We start from the raw sequence: 18,462 nt of genomic DNA on the forward strand, positions 1-18,462 counted from the left end.
CGCCAGCTAGCAGCCTCCCGCCGCCCAATGCACTGGTAGCCGCGGCGCCATTTGGCCGCGGCGGTACGGTGCGCGGCGGTGAACGGGGCTAGCTGACCTGACGGCGCCCGCTAGCTCTGCATTGGCTGGGCCGCTGATTCTGCGGCCCGCTCTGCAAAGACGCTACAGGGCAGCTCCCGGTGGTCAGCGCCATCTACCAGCAGCTAACCAGCTGGCGGCAGAGTGAACGGCGGCGGGCACGACGCGCCACCTGCGTCCGTAAGCCGCCGCCGCCGCCGCCCGCCGCCACCTGGTGGCGCGACCCCGGGACGCCTAGCGGAAGCCGCCGAACTCTGAGGCGGGTCGAGCCGGAGGAGACACCCTCGACAGCTGGCCATGAAGCTGGAAACGATCAACTAACACCTGGCAGCATGCGAACACGCTCCATACCACCAGTAGGGGGTACCGACTGCCGCCCAAGAAGCCCCGGACTGCGGCGGTGGCGCTGAGATAGAGTGCGGTCGCCCAGGGAGGCGGCCGCCCACCAAGGTGTCCACCGTCCGCGAACACCGGCTATGGGTGGTAGCGTGCGCTACCGGCTGAGCATCGCGCGCGTGTGCTACCAGTCCAGGCGATCTCCAACCAAGGACCAGTTCATGGTGGGGGTCGAGGGCCAGAAGAGCGAGGCGATACGAGCGAGCGTGGGAAGGAAGAGCTGGCAACGGATCGGCGCTGCGAAAAATGCGAGTAGCAGGAGAAGGGCTTGGCAGGAGGGTGGCAGGCGGAATGAACAATGGGGCGATGAGCGGGAGCGTGGGCAGGGCGACCGTGCATGTAAGGCGTGGGGCGGGTGTCTGTAGAATGTAGGTATGTAAGATGTCTGTAGAATGTATGTCGCATGTGTTGTGTAGGTGTAATGATTGTCAAGCGCGAATGAGATAGTGGAAAGGTTCTCACCCGGGGGAGTAAGGGGACCCTTTTTCACCGTCCGTGGGAGGGGGTATTATTATGTAAGGGCAAAATTTAGCGCGACGCGTACGTCGGTGAGGAGCGGCGGGCCGGAGTACCAGAGTGCGTGTGAGGCCAGTCCGCCGTGCGATAGCCTCCGGCGGGAAAGGCGTGCCCGCCGGGTGAAAGGCAGCGGCTGGCCGGCACCTGGGACTCGCGGACCCGTCTCTCGTGGCATTTGCCAGTGCGGTGTCGTCGGGGCAACACCTTTCGGTAAGCGAACTTTTCCCTCCCCCCCCCCTAAATTAATGCCGCAGCGCCCAGGCGCTGCGGAAGTCCCCGACAAATGTCCTGGATTTCATTTGGCTTTCCGACCCGCCGCAAATAGCGGTGGGCACTCCCGTTTATATCCAGGACAGTCTCACCTAAATTATATTCGTCGGCGCGGCGCGTAGCGTGAATGAGTGTGCGTTTGGAGGTGTGATATGGGTAGTGTGCGTGAGCGTAAGTGTGTGAACCATAAATGCCCCTGGTCTAACGATACGAAAATACAGCGTAATGGAATGTGAGCAAAATATTTCATTGGGGGAATGGCAGATGCCGGGCTGATCCACGGTGAACGTGAACGAACAATCATACGGGCCGCTTAGTTTAATACACCCGGGTGGCAGGCGGGCATTGTAGAGTAACTTTGATCAGCGTAATGTCTGTACATGGGGGGAACCATTAAAAGGTTGCAGGTTCCGATGCGTGAAACCCCTACACCAAAGCCGGGAAAGACCCCAAGCTGACTTCGAGCTACCGACCGATCGCGCTAACGTCTCACCTGGCGAAGCTGGCCGAGAGGATGGTAGCCGCTCGCCTGACTCACCTGGCAGAGAGAGACGATATGGTCCCTGCGGAACAGGTCGGCTTCAGGAGGGGTCGCTCCGCAGAAGAGAATTTGGGAAGGCTGATACAGACAGTGCAGGATGGCTGGAATAAGGCCAAGCCGCGTGGAAGGCCGATCGATGGCGTCACGGCCGAGAAATTCGTCCTCATGGCCTACGATTTCAGCCGCGCCTATGACGTCATCGACCATCGTATGCTCAAGCTGAAGCTCCTGCGGCTGGGCCTACCTGCCTGTCTGGTTCGCTGGATCTGGGCATTCCTGCGCGACCGCCGGGCGTCTGTGGAGGTGAACGGCGCCCGGAGTGCTGAACGAGTCTTCAGGGCCGGTCTCCCGCAGGGCAGCGTCCTGGCCCCGACGCTGTACACCCTGTGGGCTGCCGACCTCATCTTGGAGCTGCGACGAGTGCCACACACCACGACGTACATGTACGCGGACGACACCGCAACCCTCAGCGGTGGGAGCTCTATTGCCCTGGCAAAGGAAAGGGCACAGAAGTCGGCGGACATTATCGCCGCCTGGGCGGACCGCTGGAAGATGAGGGTGGCGGGTGAAAAGACCCAGGCCATTGTTCTCTCACAATGGGCCAGGGACGCCGGTGAGCTGACCGTGAAGGTCGCTGGAGTGTCAGTGAAGGCGGGCTCCCAGCTCCGCCTCCTCGGCGTGACCTTCGACCGTCTCCTCCATTTTGGACCACACTGCACCGACCTCCGCCGCAGGGTCAGACCAAGGACCGCCCAGCTGAAGAAGCTGACCGGCCGATCGTGGGGCCTCGGCGAACAACAACTACGAACCGTCGCCAACGGCTACGTCCGCGGTGCGCTGGAGTACGCCGCGGCTGCGTGGCTGCCGGCGGCATCGCCCTCGCACGTCGAGCTGATCGATCGGGAGCTGCGCGCGGCCGCGCGGGCAGTGACCGGATGCACGGCATCTACTCCGGTGCACGCCCTGATGTCCGAGGCCGGCATGACAGATGCCTGGTCCAGGAGACAGGCACTGGCAGCGAGAATGGTGGGACTCGCGGCGTCCCTCCCCGAGGGAGACCCGCTGAGGTCGGTCGGGGAGGCGGTCGTCCCTCGACGACTCAAGACCACAGGATGGCGCGAGGTGGGCGCCGCCGCGCTCGCGGCGGCCGACGCGCAAGACATACCCGTCGAGGCCCGCCTCCACCACACCCTGCCGCCGTGGGCCGACAACTCTACCGTCCACTTCCATCTGGACCTCGGCCCGCGGGCCAGACGTGCGGCCCCGGAAGACGTTCGGCGTGCCGCAGCTGAAGAGCGTATCCGGGAGCTACCTGAGGAAGCCGTCTGGATATGGTCGGACGGATCGGCGGAGGACGGCGTCGCCAATGGCGGGGGCGGCGCCCTGATCCGCACCCCAACCGAAGATGACTGGGAGCTGAGGGTCCCTGCTGGCCGCCTGTGCTCCAGCACGCGCGCGGAGCTCGCCGCGCTGCTGGCAGCGCTGGAGGCAGTCGCTGAACTGCCGAGAAGCGCGGGCCTGCCGGTGGTCGCCTGCCTGGACTCCAGGGCGGCCCTGCTAACGCTGGCTGCAGGCGCCTCGGCCCAGACCACAACATTGGGTGCCAGTGTGTGGACCCAACTGCTGCGCCTACAAGCAAGCAACAGCTCAATTCACCTCCAATGGGTACCGGCTCACTGCGGGCTCCCGGGTAATGAGAGGGCGGACGCATTAGCGAAGGAGGCGGCCGGGATGTCCCAGCGGACGACGCCGGTCGACGCCCGCACCCTCACGGGGGCTGCTGCGCGGGTCGCCGGCAGGGAGTGGCGAGCGAGCCGGCCTGCGGGCTGGTACCGAGACGTCATGGCGGACCGCGCCCCCGACCCGGTCCGAGCCGCTACCAGGGAGGAGGCCATCGACATACATCAACTCCGATCGGGACACTGGGGACGGTCGGAACAATATCTCCACCGCATTGGGCGCAGACCGACACCCGAGTGCGCTCAGTGCAACGACATCACATGCCCGGCGGGCCGTTGTCTCGTCTGTGGCGAGGCCGCGGACACCCCGGCGCACGTACTACTGGAGTGCCCGTGCCTGTTCGGCCCCCGCCTCCAAGCGCTGGGTAACATCACAGGCACGGCCCGAGACGTACAGCGCGACGACGTGGTGGCGGCCTTGGCCGCCGGCTACGCGGCCCACAAGAGCCGCGTGGCTCCGTCACCGCCTCGGCGGTGACCGGGAGGAACAACAACAACAACAACAACAACCTGGTCCGACCCATCCCTCTGCTCTGCAGCTATTAGGGCCGCCGCGGCCGCGGCCCACGGATCACAGCCACACACCCGCGCCCGACACCGGCGGCCCGGACAGCGCCCAGCGCCGAGCGGGCCATACACAGACATACGGACAGCGGACACCGCCCACACACAGCCCAGCGGGCCATACACAGACAGACGGACAGCGGACACCGCCCACATACAGCCCAGCGGATACTGTCCACACACAGCCCAGCGGGCACTGTCCCCACAGCAGCCCAGCGGGCACTGTCCACACACACACACAGCCCAGTGGACACTGTCCACACAGCCCAGCGGACACTGTCCAGTGTCCCCACAGCCCAGCGGGCTCAACCCCCCCCCCCACAGCCCAGCGGACACTGTCCACACACACAGCCCAGCGGGCACTGTCCAGTGTCCCCACAGCCCAGCGGGCACCGCCCACCGACGCGGCACACCGCGCCGCTGCTAGAACAGGGCCGGGTGACGCCGCCAGCGGGCCCGGCGGCCGGCTGGGCGCCGCTGGGCTCAGGTAACGGGGCGGACCCGGCTTCAGGTACCGGGGCGGACCCAGCTGGGTTCAGGTACCAGGGCGCACCCAGCGCCGCCGGGCTCAGGTACCGGTGCAGCACGGCGCTGCTGGGTTCAGGTACCGGGGCAGCAGGTCACTGCCAGTGACGGTCTGCGCCGACACGCGCAGGACGCAGCAGCCGCAGAGATTTGTGTGACTTTGAGCCACATGGCACGGGCCGCGCCGGCTCCATGTTCGCAGGCGAGCTCAGAGCCACCTGGTTCCCGGCTGCAGCGAAGCAGAGCCGACTGCGGCGGCCAGCTCAGTCCAAATCAGTCCCGTCCAGTCCGGCCCGGCCGGTCAGTCCACCTCCTCGTAGACGCGGCGGCGCTTGGCCTCCTGGCGCTGCAGCCGCTCTGGATCTGTGTCCGAGTCGCCGTCGGCCCTGGGCCGCGTGGCGCCGCGCGCCGCGCCGGCCGGACCGGCGGGCCCGGAGGCGGCCGCCAGCCGCGCAGAGCTCTCCAGCAGCTCCTCGGAGCGCCACAGCGACGAGCTGAAACGGGCCGCCGCGTCAGGGGGGGGTCGACCGAAACGGGGAGGGCAAAACACTCGGGCGAACAGCTGGACGCCCACACAACACACAGGCGAACAAGAGACTAAACGGCACAGCGGCCCGGCAAATGGGCAGCACGCAATAACAGCCCGGGACTGGCCGGCCGCCAGGGGGCTGTTTTGGCGGGCCGTTTTGGCGCCGGCCGTTTTGGCGGGCCGTTTTGGCGCCGGCCGCCGGCCGTGCAGCAGCCTCTCACCTGGACTCGCCGGCGCAGGCCGAGTCACCGCCGCCCTCGGCGCGCCGCCGCAGCAGCCGGCCCAGCACCGCGTCCACTGCCGAGAGCAGCGTGCGCGCGTTCGTCATGGTGAAACACATGGGCGGCGTCAGCTGGAGCACGTTGGCAGCCGGGCCGCACGTGGTGGCCAGGATCCGCTCCTCGCGCAGACTGGCGGGGTAAGCGGGGGGGGAGGTCAGAGCGGAGGTCAGAGGGCACGGGGCGGGTCAGAGGGGAGAGCAGAGGGAACATGACGGGCCACAGACTCGCAGGGCGGGCAGAGGCCGTGGGCGGCTCTGCTAGTGGTGGCGCGTTATTATGGCAGTCTGCTACCGTAGGCAGATACTGCTACCGCGGGGAGATACTGACACTGTGTGGAGATCACTGCTACCCCGGGAAGATACTGGCACTGTGTGGAGATATACTGCTACCCCGGGGAGATACTGCCACTGTGTGGAGATATACTGCTACCCCGGGGAGATACTGGCACTGTGTGGAGATTACTGCTACCGCGGGGAGATACTGGCACTGTGTGGAGATATACTGCTAACCCGGGGAGATACTGGCACTGTGTGGAGATATAGGAGATACTGCCGCCGCGGGGAGACGGTGCAGCGGGGGGAGATATTGTCAGAACACATACTGCCTCCACAGGGGAGAAGTTGCAACCGGGGAAGGCAGAGGCACTGACCCGAAGCAGATTTGTCTGGCCAGCGTCGGGTCGGGCTTCCGGCTTTGCCGGCTGGAGACGATCTCCACGCCGAGACACAGGCCCGAGCCCCGCACGTCGCCTGTGGTAGAGAGAGGGCACTGTGAGGACACGCACGTCGCCTGTGACACATAAAGGGGACTCAGGACTGTGATGACACGCACACCCACGTGCGGTCAACGCTGAAAATGTTTCACAGATCATTCAGCATAACTGGTAAGCAGTGCTCGAGCTCATTGGCTCATTGGTCAATGATGATCAGTGACGATTTCGGTTCGCGGGCCGGAGCGTTAAAGCTTGCGTGTAGGAGCTCGTGCTCGGGTGGGTGAATTTTGAACAGCATATTGATGTAAGTCATTAGGTCAGTGTGATAAATGCTTGGGTCATTTATGAACACCACGGTTCATTGTACCACCGCGCCGGTCGGGTTGTGTCTGTCAGCAGCTGTACCTATGCAGCCGTGGGAGCCGGCCAGCTGGGTGAGGCTGTCCTTGAGGAAGCGGCCCACGTTGGTGGCCGACGTCATCAGCTTCTCGGTGCGCATCACCTCGAGCACAGCCAGGCCGACGGCGCACGACACCGGGTTACCGCCAAACTGGGGGTAATATACGACAGAGGGTTACCGCCAAACTGGGGATAGACACGACACCGGGTTACCGCCAAACTGGAGATACACATACACACGACACCGAGTTACCGCCAAACTGGAGATACACATACACCCAGGGTTACCGCCAAACTGGGGGTAATACACACAACGGGTTACCGCCAAACTGGGGGTAATACACGACACCGGGTTACCGCCAAACTGGGGGTAACACACGACACCGGGTTACCGCCAAACTGGGGGTTACACACGACACCGGGTTACCGCCAAACTGGGGGTAATACACGACAGAGGGTTACCGCCAAACTGGGGGTAATACACACAGGGTTACCGCCAAACTGGGGATAACACACAACACAGGGTTACCGCTAAACTGGGGGTAATACAGGACAGAGGGTTACCGCCAAACTGGGAGTAACACACGACACCGGGTTACCGCCAAACTGGGGGTAATACACACGACACCGGGTTACCGCCAAACTGGGGGTAATACACGACAGAGGGTTACCGCCAAACTGGGGATAGACACGACACCGGGTTACCGCCAAACTGGGGATAGACACGACACCGGGTTACCGCCAAACTGGAGATACACATACACACGACACCGAGTTACCGCCAAACTGGAGATACACATACACCCAGGGTTACCGCCAAACTGGGGGCAATACACACAACGGGTTACCGCCAAACTGGGGGTAATACACGACACCGGGTTACCGCCAAACTGGGGGTAACACACGACACCGGGTTACCGCCAAACTGGGGGTTACACACGACACCGGGTTACCGCCAAACTGGGGGTAATACACGACAGAGGGTTACCGCCAAACTGGGGGTAATACACACAGGGTTACCGCCAAACTGGGGATAACACACAACACAGGGTTACCGCTAAACTGGGGGTAATACAGGACAGAGGGTTACCGCCAAACTGGGAGTAACACACGACACCGGGTTACCGCCAAACTGGGGGTAATACACACGACACCGGGTTACCGCCAAACTGGGGGTAATGCACGACAGAGGGTTACCGCCAAACTGGGAGTAATACACGACAGAGGGTTACCGCCAAACTGGGGGTAATACACACAACGGGTTACCGACAAACTGGGGGTAACACACAACACAGGGTTACCGCTAAACTGGGGGTAATACAGGACAGAGGGTTACCGCCAAACTGGGAGTAACACACGACACCGGGTTACCGCCAAACTGGGGGTAATACACACGACACCGGGTTACCGCCAAACTGGGGGTAATACACGACAGAGGGTTACCGCCAAACTGGGGGTAATACACACAACGGGTTACCGACAAACTGGGGGTAACACACGACAGAGGGTTACCGCCAAACTGGGGGTAATACAGGACAGAGGGTTACCGCCAAACTGGGAGTAACACACGACACCGGGTTACCGCCAAACTGGGGGTAATACACACGACACCGGGTTACCGCCAAACTGGGGGTAACACACGACAGAGGGTTACCGCCAAACTGGGAGTAACACACGACACCGGGTTACCGCCAAACTGGGGGTAATACACACGACACCGGGTTACCGCCAAACTGGGGGTAACACACGACAGAGGGTTACCGCCAAACTGGAGGTACACAATACACATACATACGACACCGGGTTACCGCCAAACTGGGGGTAACACCCGACAGAAGGTTACCGCCAAACTGGGGGTAATACAAACAACGGGTTACCGCCAAACTGGAGATACACATACACATTACACACGACACCGGGTTACCGCCAAACTGGGGATAACACACGACACCGGGTTACCGCCAAACCGGGGATACATACGACACCGGGTTACCGCCAAACTGGGGGTAATACACACAGGGTTACCGCCAAACTGGGGGTAACACACGACAGAGGGTTACGGCCAAACTGGGGGTAATACACACAGGGTTACCGCCAAACTGGGGATAACACACAACACAGGGTTACCGCTAAACTGGGGGTAACACACGACAGAGGGTTACGGCCAAACTGGGGAAACACAAAACGAATTACCGCCAAACTGGGGGTAACACACGACACCGGGTTACCGCCAAACTGGGGATAACAGACGACAACGGGTTACCGCCAAACTGGGGGTAACACACGACAGAGGCTTACCGCCAAGCTAAGGATAATACACGACACCCAAGGTAACCGCCAAACTGAGGACAATACACGACAACCCGGGGTTACCGCCAAACTGAGGATAACAGACAACGGGTACCACCAAACCAGGTATGTATAAATACACCAGGTTACTGTCAAACTGGAGTCATGACACACGCCGTTGGGTTACCGCCAAACTGGGGATAACACCAAGGCACCGGGTGCCGCCAAACTGGGGATAACAGACGACACTGGGTTACCGCCAAACTGGGGACATATCGACACCAGATTTCCGCCCAACAGAGGACATATATACATCGGGTTACCGCCAAACTAGGAAAGCACATACTGTGGTAGCTCACCGTACAGAGTTACTGTGGCTCAACATGGGGGAGGGTTACTGTGGTTCACCGTGGGGGTACTAAGGCTCACCGTGGAGAGGTACTATAGCTCACCATGGAGAGGTACTATAGCTCCCCGTGGAGAGGTAATATAGCTCACCGTGGAGAGGTACTATAGTTCACCATGGGGGGGGGGTACTATGGCTCACCGTGGAGATGTACTGTAGCTCACCATGGAGAGGTACTGTAGCTCACCGAGGGGGGGGGGGTACTGTAGCTCACCGTGGAGAGGTACTATAGCTCACCGTAGAGAGGTACTGCTGTAGCTCACCGTGGAGAGGTACTATAGCTCACCGTGGAGAGGTACTGTAGTGCTCACCGAGGGAGCTACTGTAGCTCACCGTGGGGTACTATGGCTCACCGTGGGGGTACTATGGCTCACCGAGGGAGCTACTGTAGCTCACCGTGGGGGTACTATGGCTCACCGTGGGGGTACTATGGCTCACCGTGGAGAGGTACTGTAGTGCTCACCGAGGGAGCTACTGTAGCTCACCGTGGGGGTACTATGGCTCACCGTGGGGGTACTATGGCTCACCGTGGAGAGGTACTCGGAGAGAGTCTCGGCGATGTCTCGGCGCGTCACCACGGCCGACATCGGGTGGCCGTTCCCCAGCGTGCCGCCCAATGTGACAATGTCCGGCACCACGCCGTACGACTGTGGGGACAATGTGGGGACATGGACATTGTAGATACTAACAGCATACATTTGATAACATAAACATAGGACATTATTCATCATACACTGAAAGCCCAGTAGCTTTGTATGGAAGACTTTGTCAAGTCAGACACCACAAAAAGCAGTTGTCTGTGCGAGGGGGAGGGGCAATTTCTGTCTGTGGGAGGTCATTCCCTGTCTGTGGGAGGTCAGTCCCCGCTCTGTGGGAGGTCAGTCCCGGCGGTCGCGGCGCTCACCTCGAAGGCCCACGTGTGGGTGCCGATCCGTCCCAGCCCGGTGGCCACCTCGTCCATAACGCACACGCCGCCGCGCGCCCGCACCAGGCTGCAACAGACGGCCAGTCACAAACACAGACAGTCATAAACACAGACAGTAACAAACACAGACAGCCTGCCACAAACACAGACAGTCACAAACACAGACAGTAACAAACACATACAGACTGACACAAACACAGACAGTAACAAACACAGGCGGCCTGCCACAAACACAGCACTGCGGCCGCACCAGGCTGCAACAGACGGCCAGTCACAAACACAGACAGTCACAAACACAGACAGCCTGCCACAAACACATACAGTCACAAACACAGGCGGCATGCCACAAACACAGAAAGTAACAAACACAGACAGCCTGCCACAAACACAGACAGTAACAAACACAGACAGCCTGCCACAAACACAGACAGTAACAAACACAGACAGCCTGCCACAAACACAGCACTGCGGCCGCACCAGGATGTAGCAGACGGTCTGACACAAACACGGAACACCCTCGAAAACTCTGCTCGTACGGGACCCGTGCGCTGCCCTTAAGCGGACAAGCTGCCCCGGTGCCCACCTGTAGACCCGTCGGAAATAGTCCTCGGGCGGCGCCACCATGCCGCACTGGGTCACCAGACACTCGGACATAAAGGCGGCCACGCGGCGGCCCTCTGACTCCATCCGCTCCAGCAGCCGCTCCACGTGCTGCGCGTACCGCGCCCCTGGCGGCGACACACGGCCCGTCACTGTACACTCAGTGCAGTACACACAGTACAGTACACACAGTACACACAGTACACACAGTATAGTACACAGTGCTGCGCGCCCCGCGCCCCTGTGAGCGACACACACGGGTCACTGATCCACGCCACTGTGGGATACATCGGTCACTATAGAGTCACACACGTACCGTGCCCCTGTAGGTAACACACGCCCCTGTGGGTAACGTGCGAACAGCGCCCCTTGCAGCGCAGCGCGTGAAGCACAGCCCAACTACCGCGGAGCACAGCCCAACTACCGCGGAGCACACCCGAGTTACCGCGGAGCCGGTCACAGCGGCCATCACTGGGACACTGCGGTGATTGACCCACGTTAAGCCGCGCCTTCTGCGCCATTTAGCACGGACAGACGAGTGGGAAGATGAACAGCGAGCATCCCTTCTATATATCAGAGACGCAACGCAACATAGCGTGCTAACAAGAGTGACAACACAATGTAAAATTGCCAGCAGGGTCAGTCCCCACTAGGCCGGAGGGAGAGGCGTCTTCACCTGGGTTCGCGCCTCCCCTGGGTCCGGGATCCACCGCTCACCTGGGTCCGGGTCCACCGCTCACCTGGGTCCGGGTCCGTCTCGCGGTACCGCCCCCGGTAGGTGTCCGGCAGAGGCGCCACATGCACGTGCCGCCGCCTGCCGTTGTTCTCGGGCGGCGCGGCCGGAAACAGTTTCGGACTGATGTCGGCCACACTGCCCAGGTTGCCGTGGTACGCTCTGGGGACGGCACAGGGGACAGTTTGGGATTAATATACGCTCTGAGGGCGGCACAGGGGACAGTTTGGGATTAATATACGCTCTGAGGGCGGCACAGGGGACAGTTTAGGACTGCTGTACGCTCTGGAGGCGGCACAGGGGACAGTTTGGAATTAATTTACGCTCTGAGGGCGGCACAGGGGACAGTTTGGGATTAATATACGCTCTGAGGGCGGCACAGGGGACAGTTTGGGATTAATATACGCTCTGAGGGCGGCACAGGGGACAGTTTGGGACTAGTGGTACGCTCTGAGGGCGGCACAGGGGACAGTTTGGGATTAATATACGCTCTGAGGGCGGCACAGGGGACAGTTTGGGACTAGTGGTACGCTCTGAGGGCGGCACAGGGGCCAGTTTGGGATTAATATACGCTCTGAGGGCGGCACAGGGGACAGTTTGGGATTAATATACGCTCTGAGGGCGGCACAGGGGACAGTTTAGGACTGCTGTACGCTCTGGAGGCGGCACAGGGGACAGTTTGGAATTAATTTACGCTCTGAGGGCGGCACAGGGGACAGTTTGGGATTAATATACGCTCTGAGGGCGGCACAGGGGACAGTTTGGGATTAATATACGCTCTGAGGGCGGCACAGGGGACAGTTTGGGACTAGTGGTACGCTCTGAGGGCGGCACAGGGGACAGTTTGGGATTAATATACGCTCTGAGGGCGGCACAGGGGACAGTTTGGGATTAATATACGCCCTGAGGGCGGCACAGGGGACAGTTTGGGACTAGTGGTACGCTCTGAGGGCGGCAGAGGGGACAGTTTGGGATTAATATACGCTCTGAGGGCGGCACAGGGGACAGTTTGGGATTAGTATACGCTCTGGGGGCGGCACAGGGGACAGTTTAGAATTAATATACGCTCTGAGGGCGGCACAGGGGACAATTTGAGATTAATATACGCTCTGAAGGCGGCACAGGGGACAGTTTGGGACTGGTGGTACGCTCTGAGGGCGACACAGGGGACAGTTTAGGACTATCGTACGCCCTGAGGGCGGCACAGGGGATTATTTGAGATTAATGCACGCTGCGGGGGCGGTACAGGAGACAGTTTGGGACTATCGTACGCCCTGGAGGCGGCACAGGGACAGTTGGGGAAAATGTACGCTTTGGGGGCGGCACAGGGGACACTTTGGGACTAATATGCCTATATTAGTCCCTGTACCCCCTCCCCCTCTGGGGAGAGTTTGAGGCTGGTGGTACAGTTTGAGGCTGATGGGGGGGGGGGGGGGGTGGCACAGAAGCGGTCCAACCCCACCGTCCGGTGCGTATCGCGCCACACACACTGGGAGGTTTATCCAGCAGACAGTCAGCGCCCACTGGCGGGTGGGCACAGTCTGGGCGGCGCTCTGTACGCACTCACCCCTCGAAGACGATGACGTCCTCCTGTCGGGTGTAGGAGCGCGCCAGCCGCAGCGCCAGGTCATTGGCCTCCGAGCTGCGCGGACGGGTCAGGTCAGAGGTCAGAGGTCAGTTCAGAGGTCAGCTCGGCGGCCGGCCGGCGCAGACCGGGGTCACAGAGGAGGTCACAGGTCCCCGGGTCCAGGCCGGGGTCACAGAGGAGGTCAGAGGTCCCCGGGCGGGGCCGTCACAGAGCTGCAGGTACGCACCATTCGAACAGCACTGACAGCGGATACCTGGCGGTGCCAGACGAGACAACAAACAGCCGTCACAGTGGAAATAGTCACAGACCTGTATGGTGACAAACAGGCAGCACCTGCAGGCCGGGATATCCCTGAGTTCAGACGTGCCTTTAGTGGCAGTTAAGTTTGTACCGGAGTGTATACCCCGAGTGTGTACCCGGACCGGGCCCGTACCCGGAATATGTACCGGAGTGTGTATCCGCAGTGTGTACCCGGACCTTACCCGTACCCGGAGTATGTACCCGTACCGGAGTGTATACCCCGAGTGTGTACCCGGGCAGGACCCGTACCCGGAGTATGTACCGGTGTGTATAGAGTGTGTACCCGGACCGGGCCCGTACCCGGAGTATGTACCGGTGTGTATACCCCGAGTGTGTATCCGGAGTGTGTATCCGGACCCGGACCCGGAGTATGTACCGGTGTGTGTATCCGGTGTGTATACCCCGAGTGTGTACCCGGACCGGACCCGGAACCGGAGTGTGTACCGGTGTGTATCCGGAGTGTGTACCGGTGTGTATCCGGAGTGTGTACCGGTGTGTATCCGGAGTGTGTATCCGGACCCGGACCCGGACGTACCCGGAGTTGACCAGGTAGCAGACGCTGAGCTGTTCGGGCATCATGTCGGTGAGCTCCTTCAGGTAGAGCGACAGCGCGTCGAACAGGAAGCCCTGCGCCCAGACCAGGCGCGCCATCTGCTGCTGGCCGCGCGTCACCACCAGCGGGTGGCAGTGGCCCACTGGGGGATATACAGGGGGATACTGGGCGTCAGGGGGACACTGTGGGACCACCAGCGGGTGGCAGTGGCCCACTGGGGGATATACAGGGGACACTGAGCGTCAGGGGCATACTGTGGACCACCACCAGCGGGTGGCAGTGGCCCACTGGGGGATATACAGGGGGATACTGGGCGTCAGGGGGACACTGCGTCACCACCAGCGGGTGGCAGTGGCCCACTGGGGGATATACAGGGGATACTGGGCGTCAGGGGGACACTGTGGGACCACCAGCGGGTGGCAGTGGCCCACTGGGGGATATACAGGGGACACTGGGCGTCAGGGGCATACTGTGGACCACCACCAGCGGGTGGCAGTGGCCCACTGGGGGATATACAGGGGGGATAGTGGGCGTCAGGGGGACACTGCGTCAACACCAGCGGGTGGCAGTGGCCCACTGGGGGATATACAGGGGATACTGGGCGTCAGGGGGACACTGTGGGACCACCAGCGGGTGGCAGTGGCCCACTGGGGGATATACAGGGGACACTGGGCGTCAGGGGCATACTGTGGACCACCACCAGCGGGTGGCAGTGGCCCACTGGGGGATATACAGGGGGGATACTGGGCGTCAGGGGGACACTGCGTCACCACCAGCGGGTGGCAGTGGCCCACTGGGGGATAGTAGGGGGGATACTGGGCGTCAGGGGGACACTGTGGACCACCAGCGGGTGGCAGTGACCCACTGGGGGTGAGATACTGGGCGTCAGGGGGACACTGTGGGACCATCAGCGGGTGGCAGTGGCCCACTGGGGATAGTAGGGGGGATACTGGGCGTCAGGGGCACACTGTGGACCACCAGCGGGTGGCAGTGGCCCACTGGGGGATATACAGGGGATACTGGGCGTCAGGGGCACACTGTGGACCACCAGCGGGTGGCAGTGGCCCACTGGGGGATATACAGGGGATACTGGGCGTCAGGGACACACTGTGGACCACCAGCGGGTGGCAGTGGCCCACTGGGGGATATACAGGGGATACTGGGCGTCAGGGGGACACTGTGGACCACCAGCGGGTGGCAGTGGCCCACTGGGGGATATACAGGGGATACTGGGCGTCAGGGGGACACTGTGGACCACCACCAGCGGGTGGCAGTGGCCCACTGGGGGATATACAGGGGGGATACTGGGCGTCAGGGGGACACTGTGGACCACCAGCGGGTGGCAGTGGCCCACTGGGGGATATACAGGGAATACTGGGCGTCAGGGGCACACTGTGGACCACCACCAGCGGGTGGCAGTGGCCCACTGGGGGATATACAGGGGGGATACTGGGCGTCAGGGGGACACTGCGTCAACACCAGCGGGTGGCAGTGGCCCACTGGGGGATATACAGGGGGGATACTGGGCGTCAGGGGGACACTGTGGACCACCAGCGGGTGGCAGTGGCCCACTGGGGGATATACAGGGAATACTGGGCGTCAGGGGCACACTGTGGACCACCACCAGCGGGTGGCAGTGGCCCACTGGGGGATATACAGGGGGGATACTGGGCGTCAGGGGGACACTGCGTCAACACCAGCGGGTGGCAGTGGCCCACTGGGGGATATACAGGGGGGATACTGGGCGTCAGGGGTACAATGTGGACCACCAGCGGGTGGCAGTGGCCCACTGGGGGATATACAGGGGACACTGGGCGTCAGGGGCATACTGTGGACCACCACCAGCGGGTGGCAGTGGCCCACTGGGGGATATACAGGGGGGATACTGGGCGTCAGGGGGACACTGCGTCACCACCAGCGGGTGGCAGTGGCCCACTGGGGATAGTAGGGGGGATACTGGGCGTCAGGGGTACAATGTGAACCACCAGCGGGTGGCAGTGGACCACTGGGGGATATACGGGGGGATACTGGGCGTCAGGGGTACAATGTGGACCACCAGCGGGTGGCAGTGGCCCACTGGGGGTGAGGTACTGGGCGTCAGGGGGACACTGGGACCACCAGCGGGTGGCAGTGGCCCACTGGGGATAGTAGGGGGGATACTGGGCGTCAGGGGGACAGCCGGGAATATTGGGGGACACCGAGAGGACACTGGGAATACTGGGGGACACTGCAGGGGGGACAGTGAGGGACACTGGTTGCCTGGGGGACACCGGAGGGGGACACCGGAGGGGGGACACCGGTGGGGACACCGGGGGGGGGACACTGACCGTGTGCGGTGCTGCTGATGCAGTCCAGATACTCGGTGTTGGAGTCGTCATACATGTACTGCTTGGAGGCCCGCGTCAGACGCAGCGAGTCGCCGAAATGCAGCGGCGTGCTGCCGGGAACACACGGCACACAGGTCACAGGTCACACAGGGCACACAGGGCACACAGGACACACAGGGTACACAGGGCACACGGGTAACACAGGGCACACAGGGCACACCACAGCAGCGTCACATAGTGAGCGGCAGAGGGTAACGATCACAGGGGCGCAGCTGCCACCAACGGGTCAGTCAGACAAACGGTGTTCACCACACCGGTACACACAGTCGTATACCATCCGGTGACAAACACCCACTCCCAGAAGTAGCTGTGTTTTGACCCATGTGAGCAGCGCAGGTCCTGACGAGGCACGCCACCTCCCGCCACACTCGAGGCGATTCGACTGCTGGCAGGTACAGGTCGATCCGGCTGCTGGCGGGTACAGGTTGGGCGTGCTCCACAAACGGTGCTGCAGGGCGCGGCCTGCTGCCGGTGCAGATGGTGCAGCCGCGTCTGAGCCGCTCTGAGTCGCGTCTGAGCCACTCTGTGTCGCGTCTGAGCCGCTCTGAGCCGCTCTGAGCCGCGTCTGAGAGTATCGGGCGGCGGCCGGCCGGAGAGTCCCTTCCGAGGTATGCAATCCCACTCCCCGAAAGACAGGAGCATTTATATACACTGTGGACAGGAGCACGAGTGCAGCTCCCACCCGTTCCTATAGAAAAGCAGTCGTCTATGTCCGACCGGCATGGGCCGCAGTCCGCAGTCCATACCCAATGTCCAGCAGACATGGACAATGGACATTGCCATTGGACAGCAATGCAGGACTCATATCCGACAAACATCGCCTCTGGTAGCTCAGATAGCAGTAGCTACTATCAGATGCTGCATTGCGCTTGTTGTGAAGGGGAGGAATTGGTGGAACGTTCCATCTCCAATAGCGATAAATAATGAAATAGTTCACCGTAGTAGGCTCACGAGTCACGAACGTAAAAAAAAAATAATGTAAACAATCGTTCCTTCTCGCTCCTTGGAGCATTCACTACATGCTCCCGACGGCGAATCCACACAAGTACAGCAATAATACAGAAATAATGGCACTGCAGCGACACGCGTCAGCCCGGCACGAGGCGCGCGCAGGGGCACCCGGACCAGATCCATCGCACCGCTCGGATCGTCGGACCAGACCCATTCACATAGGTACTGGGAGCGTCGGACCATATCCGTCTAATTAATCGCTCGGGGCGTCCGACCATATCCTCCTGACCAGTAGGAGCGTCGGATCATATCCCCCTGACCAGTACAAACATCGGACCATATCCCCCTGACCAGTAGGAGCGTCGGATCATATCCGTCTAATTAATCGCTCGGGGCGTCCAACCATATCCTCCTGACCAGTAGGAGCGTCGGATCATATCCGTCTAATTAATCGCTCGGAGCGTCCGACCATATCCTCCTGACCAGTAGGAGCGTCGGACCATATCCGTCTAGTTAATCGCTCGGGGCGTCGGACCATATCCCCCTGACCAGTAGGAGCGTCGGATCATATCCCTCTCAGCGCTCAGTGCACCCAAGGACGCACAGCGGTCAGGCAGGGCAGTATGCCACGATCCCTCGGAGCTGTGTGCAGGGAGCTTAATAAAGTAATAAGGATCGCCATGAAACTGGCTGATGAAACCGCGCCGAGTTTTCCGGACAGCGTTGCGTCAGCCGCTGCCCGGATTCAGCCGATGATCGGATTCCTATCGCGGACACTAGCGAGGGTATATGCGCCGACCGGCCACCGACAGTGCCGACCGCTCCCAGCCAGCCAGGGGCCGCCGACCGACAGCGGGGGGCCGTCGACCGACAGCGAGGGGCCACCGACCGGCCACCGGCAGCAGCCAGGGTGTGCGCCGGCCGCTCCCAGCCAGCGGGGGTGTGCGACAGCGGGTGTCCGCCGACCCGAGCCCGCTGCCCGTGCAGTCCGGCGGCCGGGCGCGGCCTGTCCGGCCTGTCCGGCGGGCGCACCTCCCGCACCAAGGCCACGGCGCGGCATCGGTGACCGCCACCCATCTCTGCTGTCGCCGGTGACCGCCGCCGATCTCTGCTGTCGCCGGTGACCGCCGCCGATCTCTGCTGTTGTCGGGACGGTCTGATGCCGCCGGTACCGCCAGCG

General features: G+C 61.8%; 2 protein-coding genes across 2 annotated transcripts in view; one reads left to right on the plus strand and one right to left on the minus strand.

Moving 5' to 3' along the window:
- The first annotated feature begins 1,966 nt into the window (after positions 1-1,966).
- Positions 1,967-4,018, plus strand: LOC122393690. Its single transcript, XM_043389929.1, has one exon. It carries the CDS (start codon positions 1,967-1,969, stop codon positions 4,016-4,018), a length of 2,052 nt encoding a protein of 683 aa, XP_043245864.1.
- Positions 4,019-4,930: 912 nt separating this feature from the next.
- The window catches only part of LOC122393692 (5-phosphohydroxy-L-lysine phospho-lyase-like), a 33,720-nt gene continuing 20,188 nt past the window's right edge, over positions 4,931-18,462 (minus strand). The window contains exons 3-13 of the mRNA XM_043389930.1: positions 16,272-16,381; positions 13,927-14,086; positions 13,071-13,145; positions 11,511-11,665; positions 10,754-10,898; positions 10,150-10,237; positions 9,773-9,892; positions 6,557-6,701; positions 6,089-6,188; positions 5,380-5,568; positions 4,931-5,015 (exon numbers count right to left, since the gene is read on the minus strand). Coding sequence (XP_043245865.1) covers positions 4,931-5,015; positions 5,380-5,568; positions 6,089-6,188; positions 6,557-6,701; positions 9,773-9,892; positions 10,150-10,237; positions 10,754-10,898; positions 11,511-11,665; positions 13,071-13,145; positions 13,927-14,086; positions 16,272-16,381 — 1,372 coding nt within the window. The remainder of the gene's footprint in view (positions 5,016-5,379; positions 5,569-6,088; positions 6,189-6,556; positions 6,702-9,772; positions 9,893-10,149; positions 10,238-10,753; positions 10,899-11,510; positions 11,666-13,070; positions 13,146-13,926; positions 14,087-16,271; positions 16,382-18,462) is intronic.

The sequence above is a fragment of the Amphibalanus amphitrite genome, unplaced genomic scaffold (assembly GCF_019059575.1).
Source record: "Amphibalanus amphitrite isolate SeventyFive unplaced genomic scaffold, NRLGWU_Aamphi_draft 000548F_arrow, whole genome shotgun sequence".
Classification (NCBI taxonomy): Eukaryota; Metazoa; Arthropoda; class Thecostraca; order Balanomorpha; family Balanidae; genus Amphibalanus; species Amphibalanus amphitrite.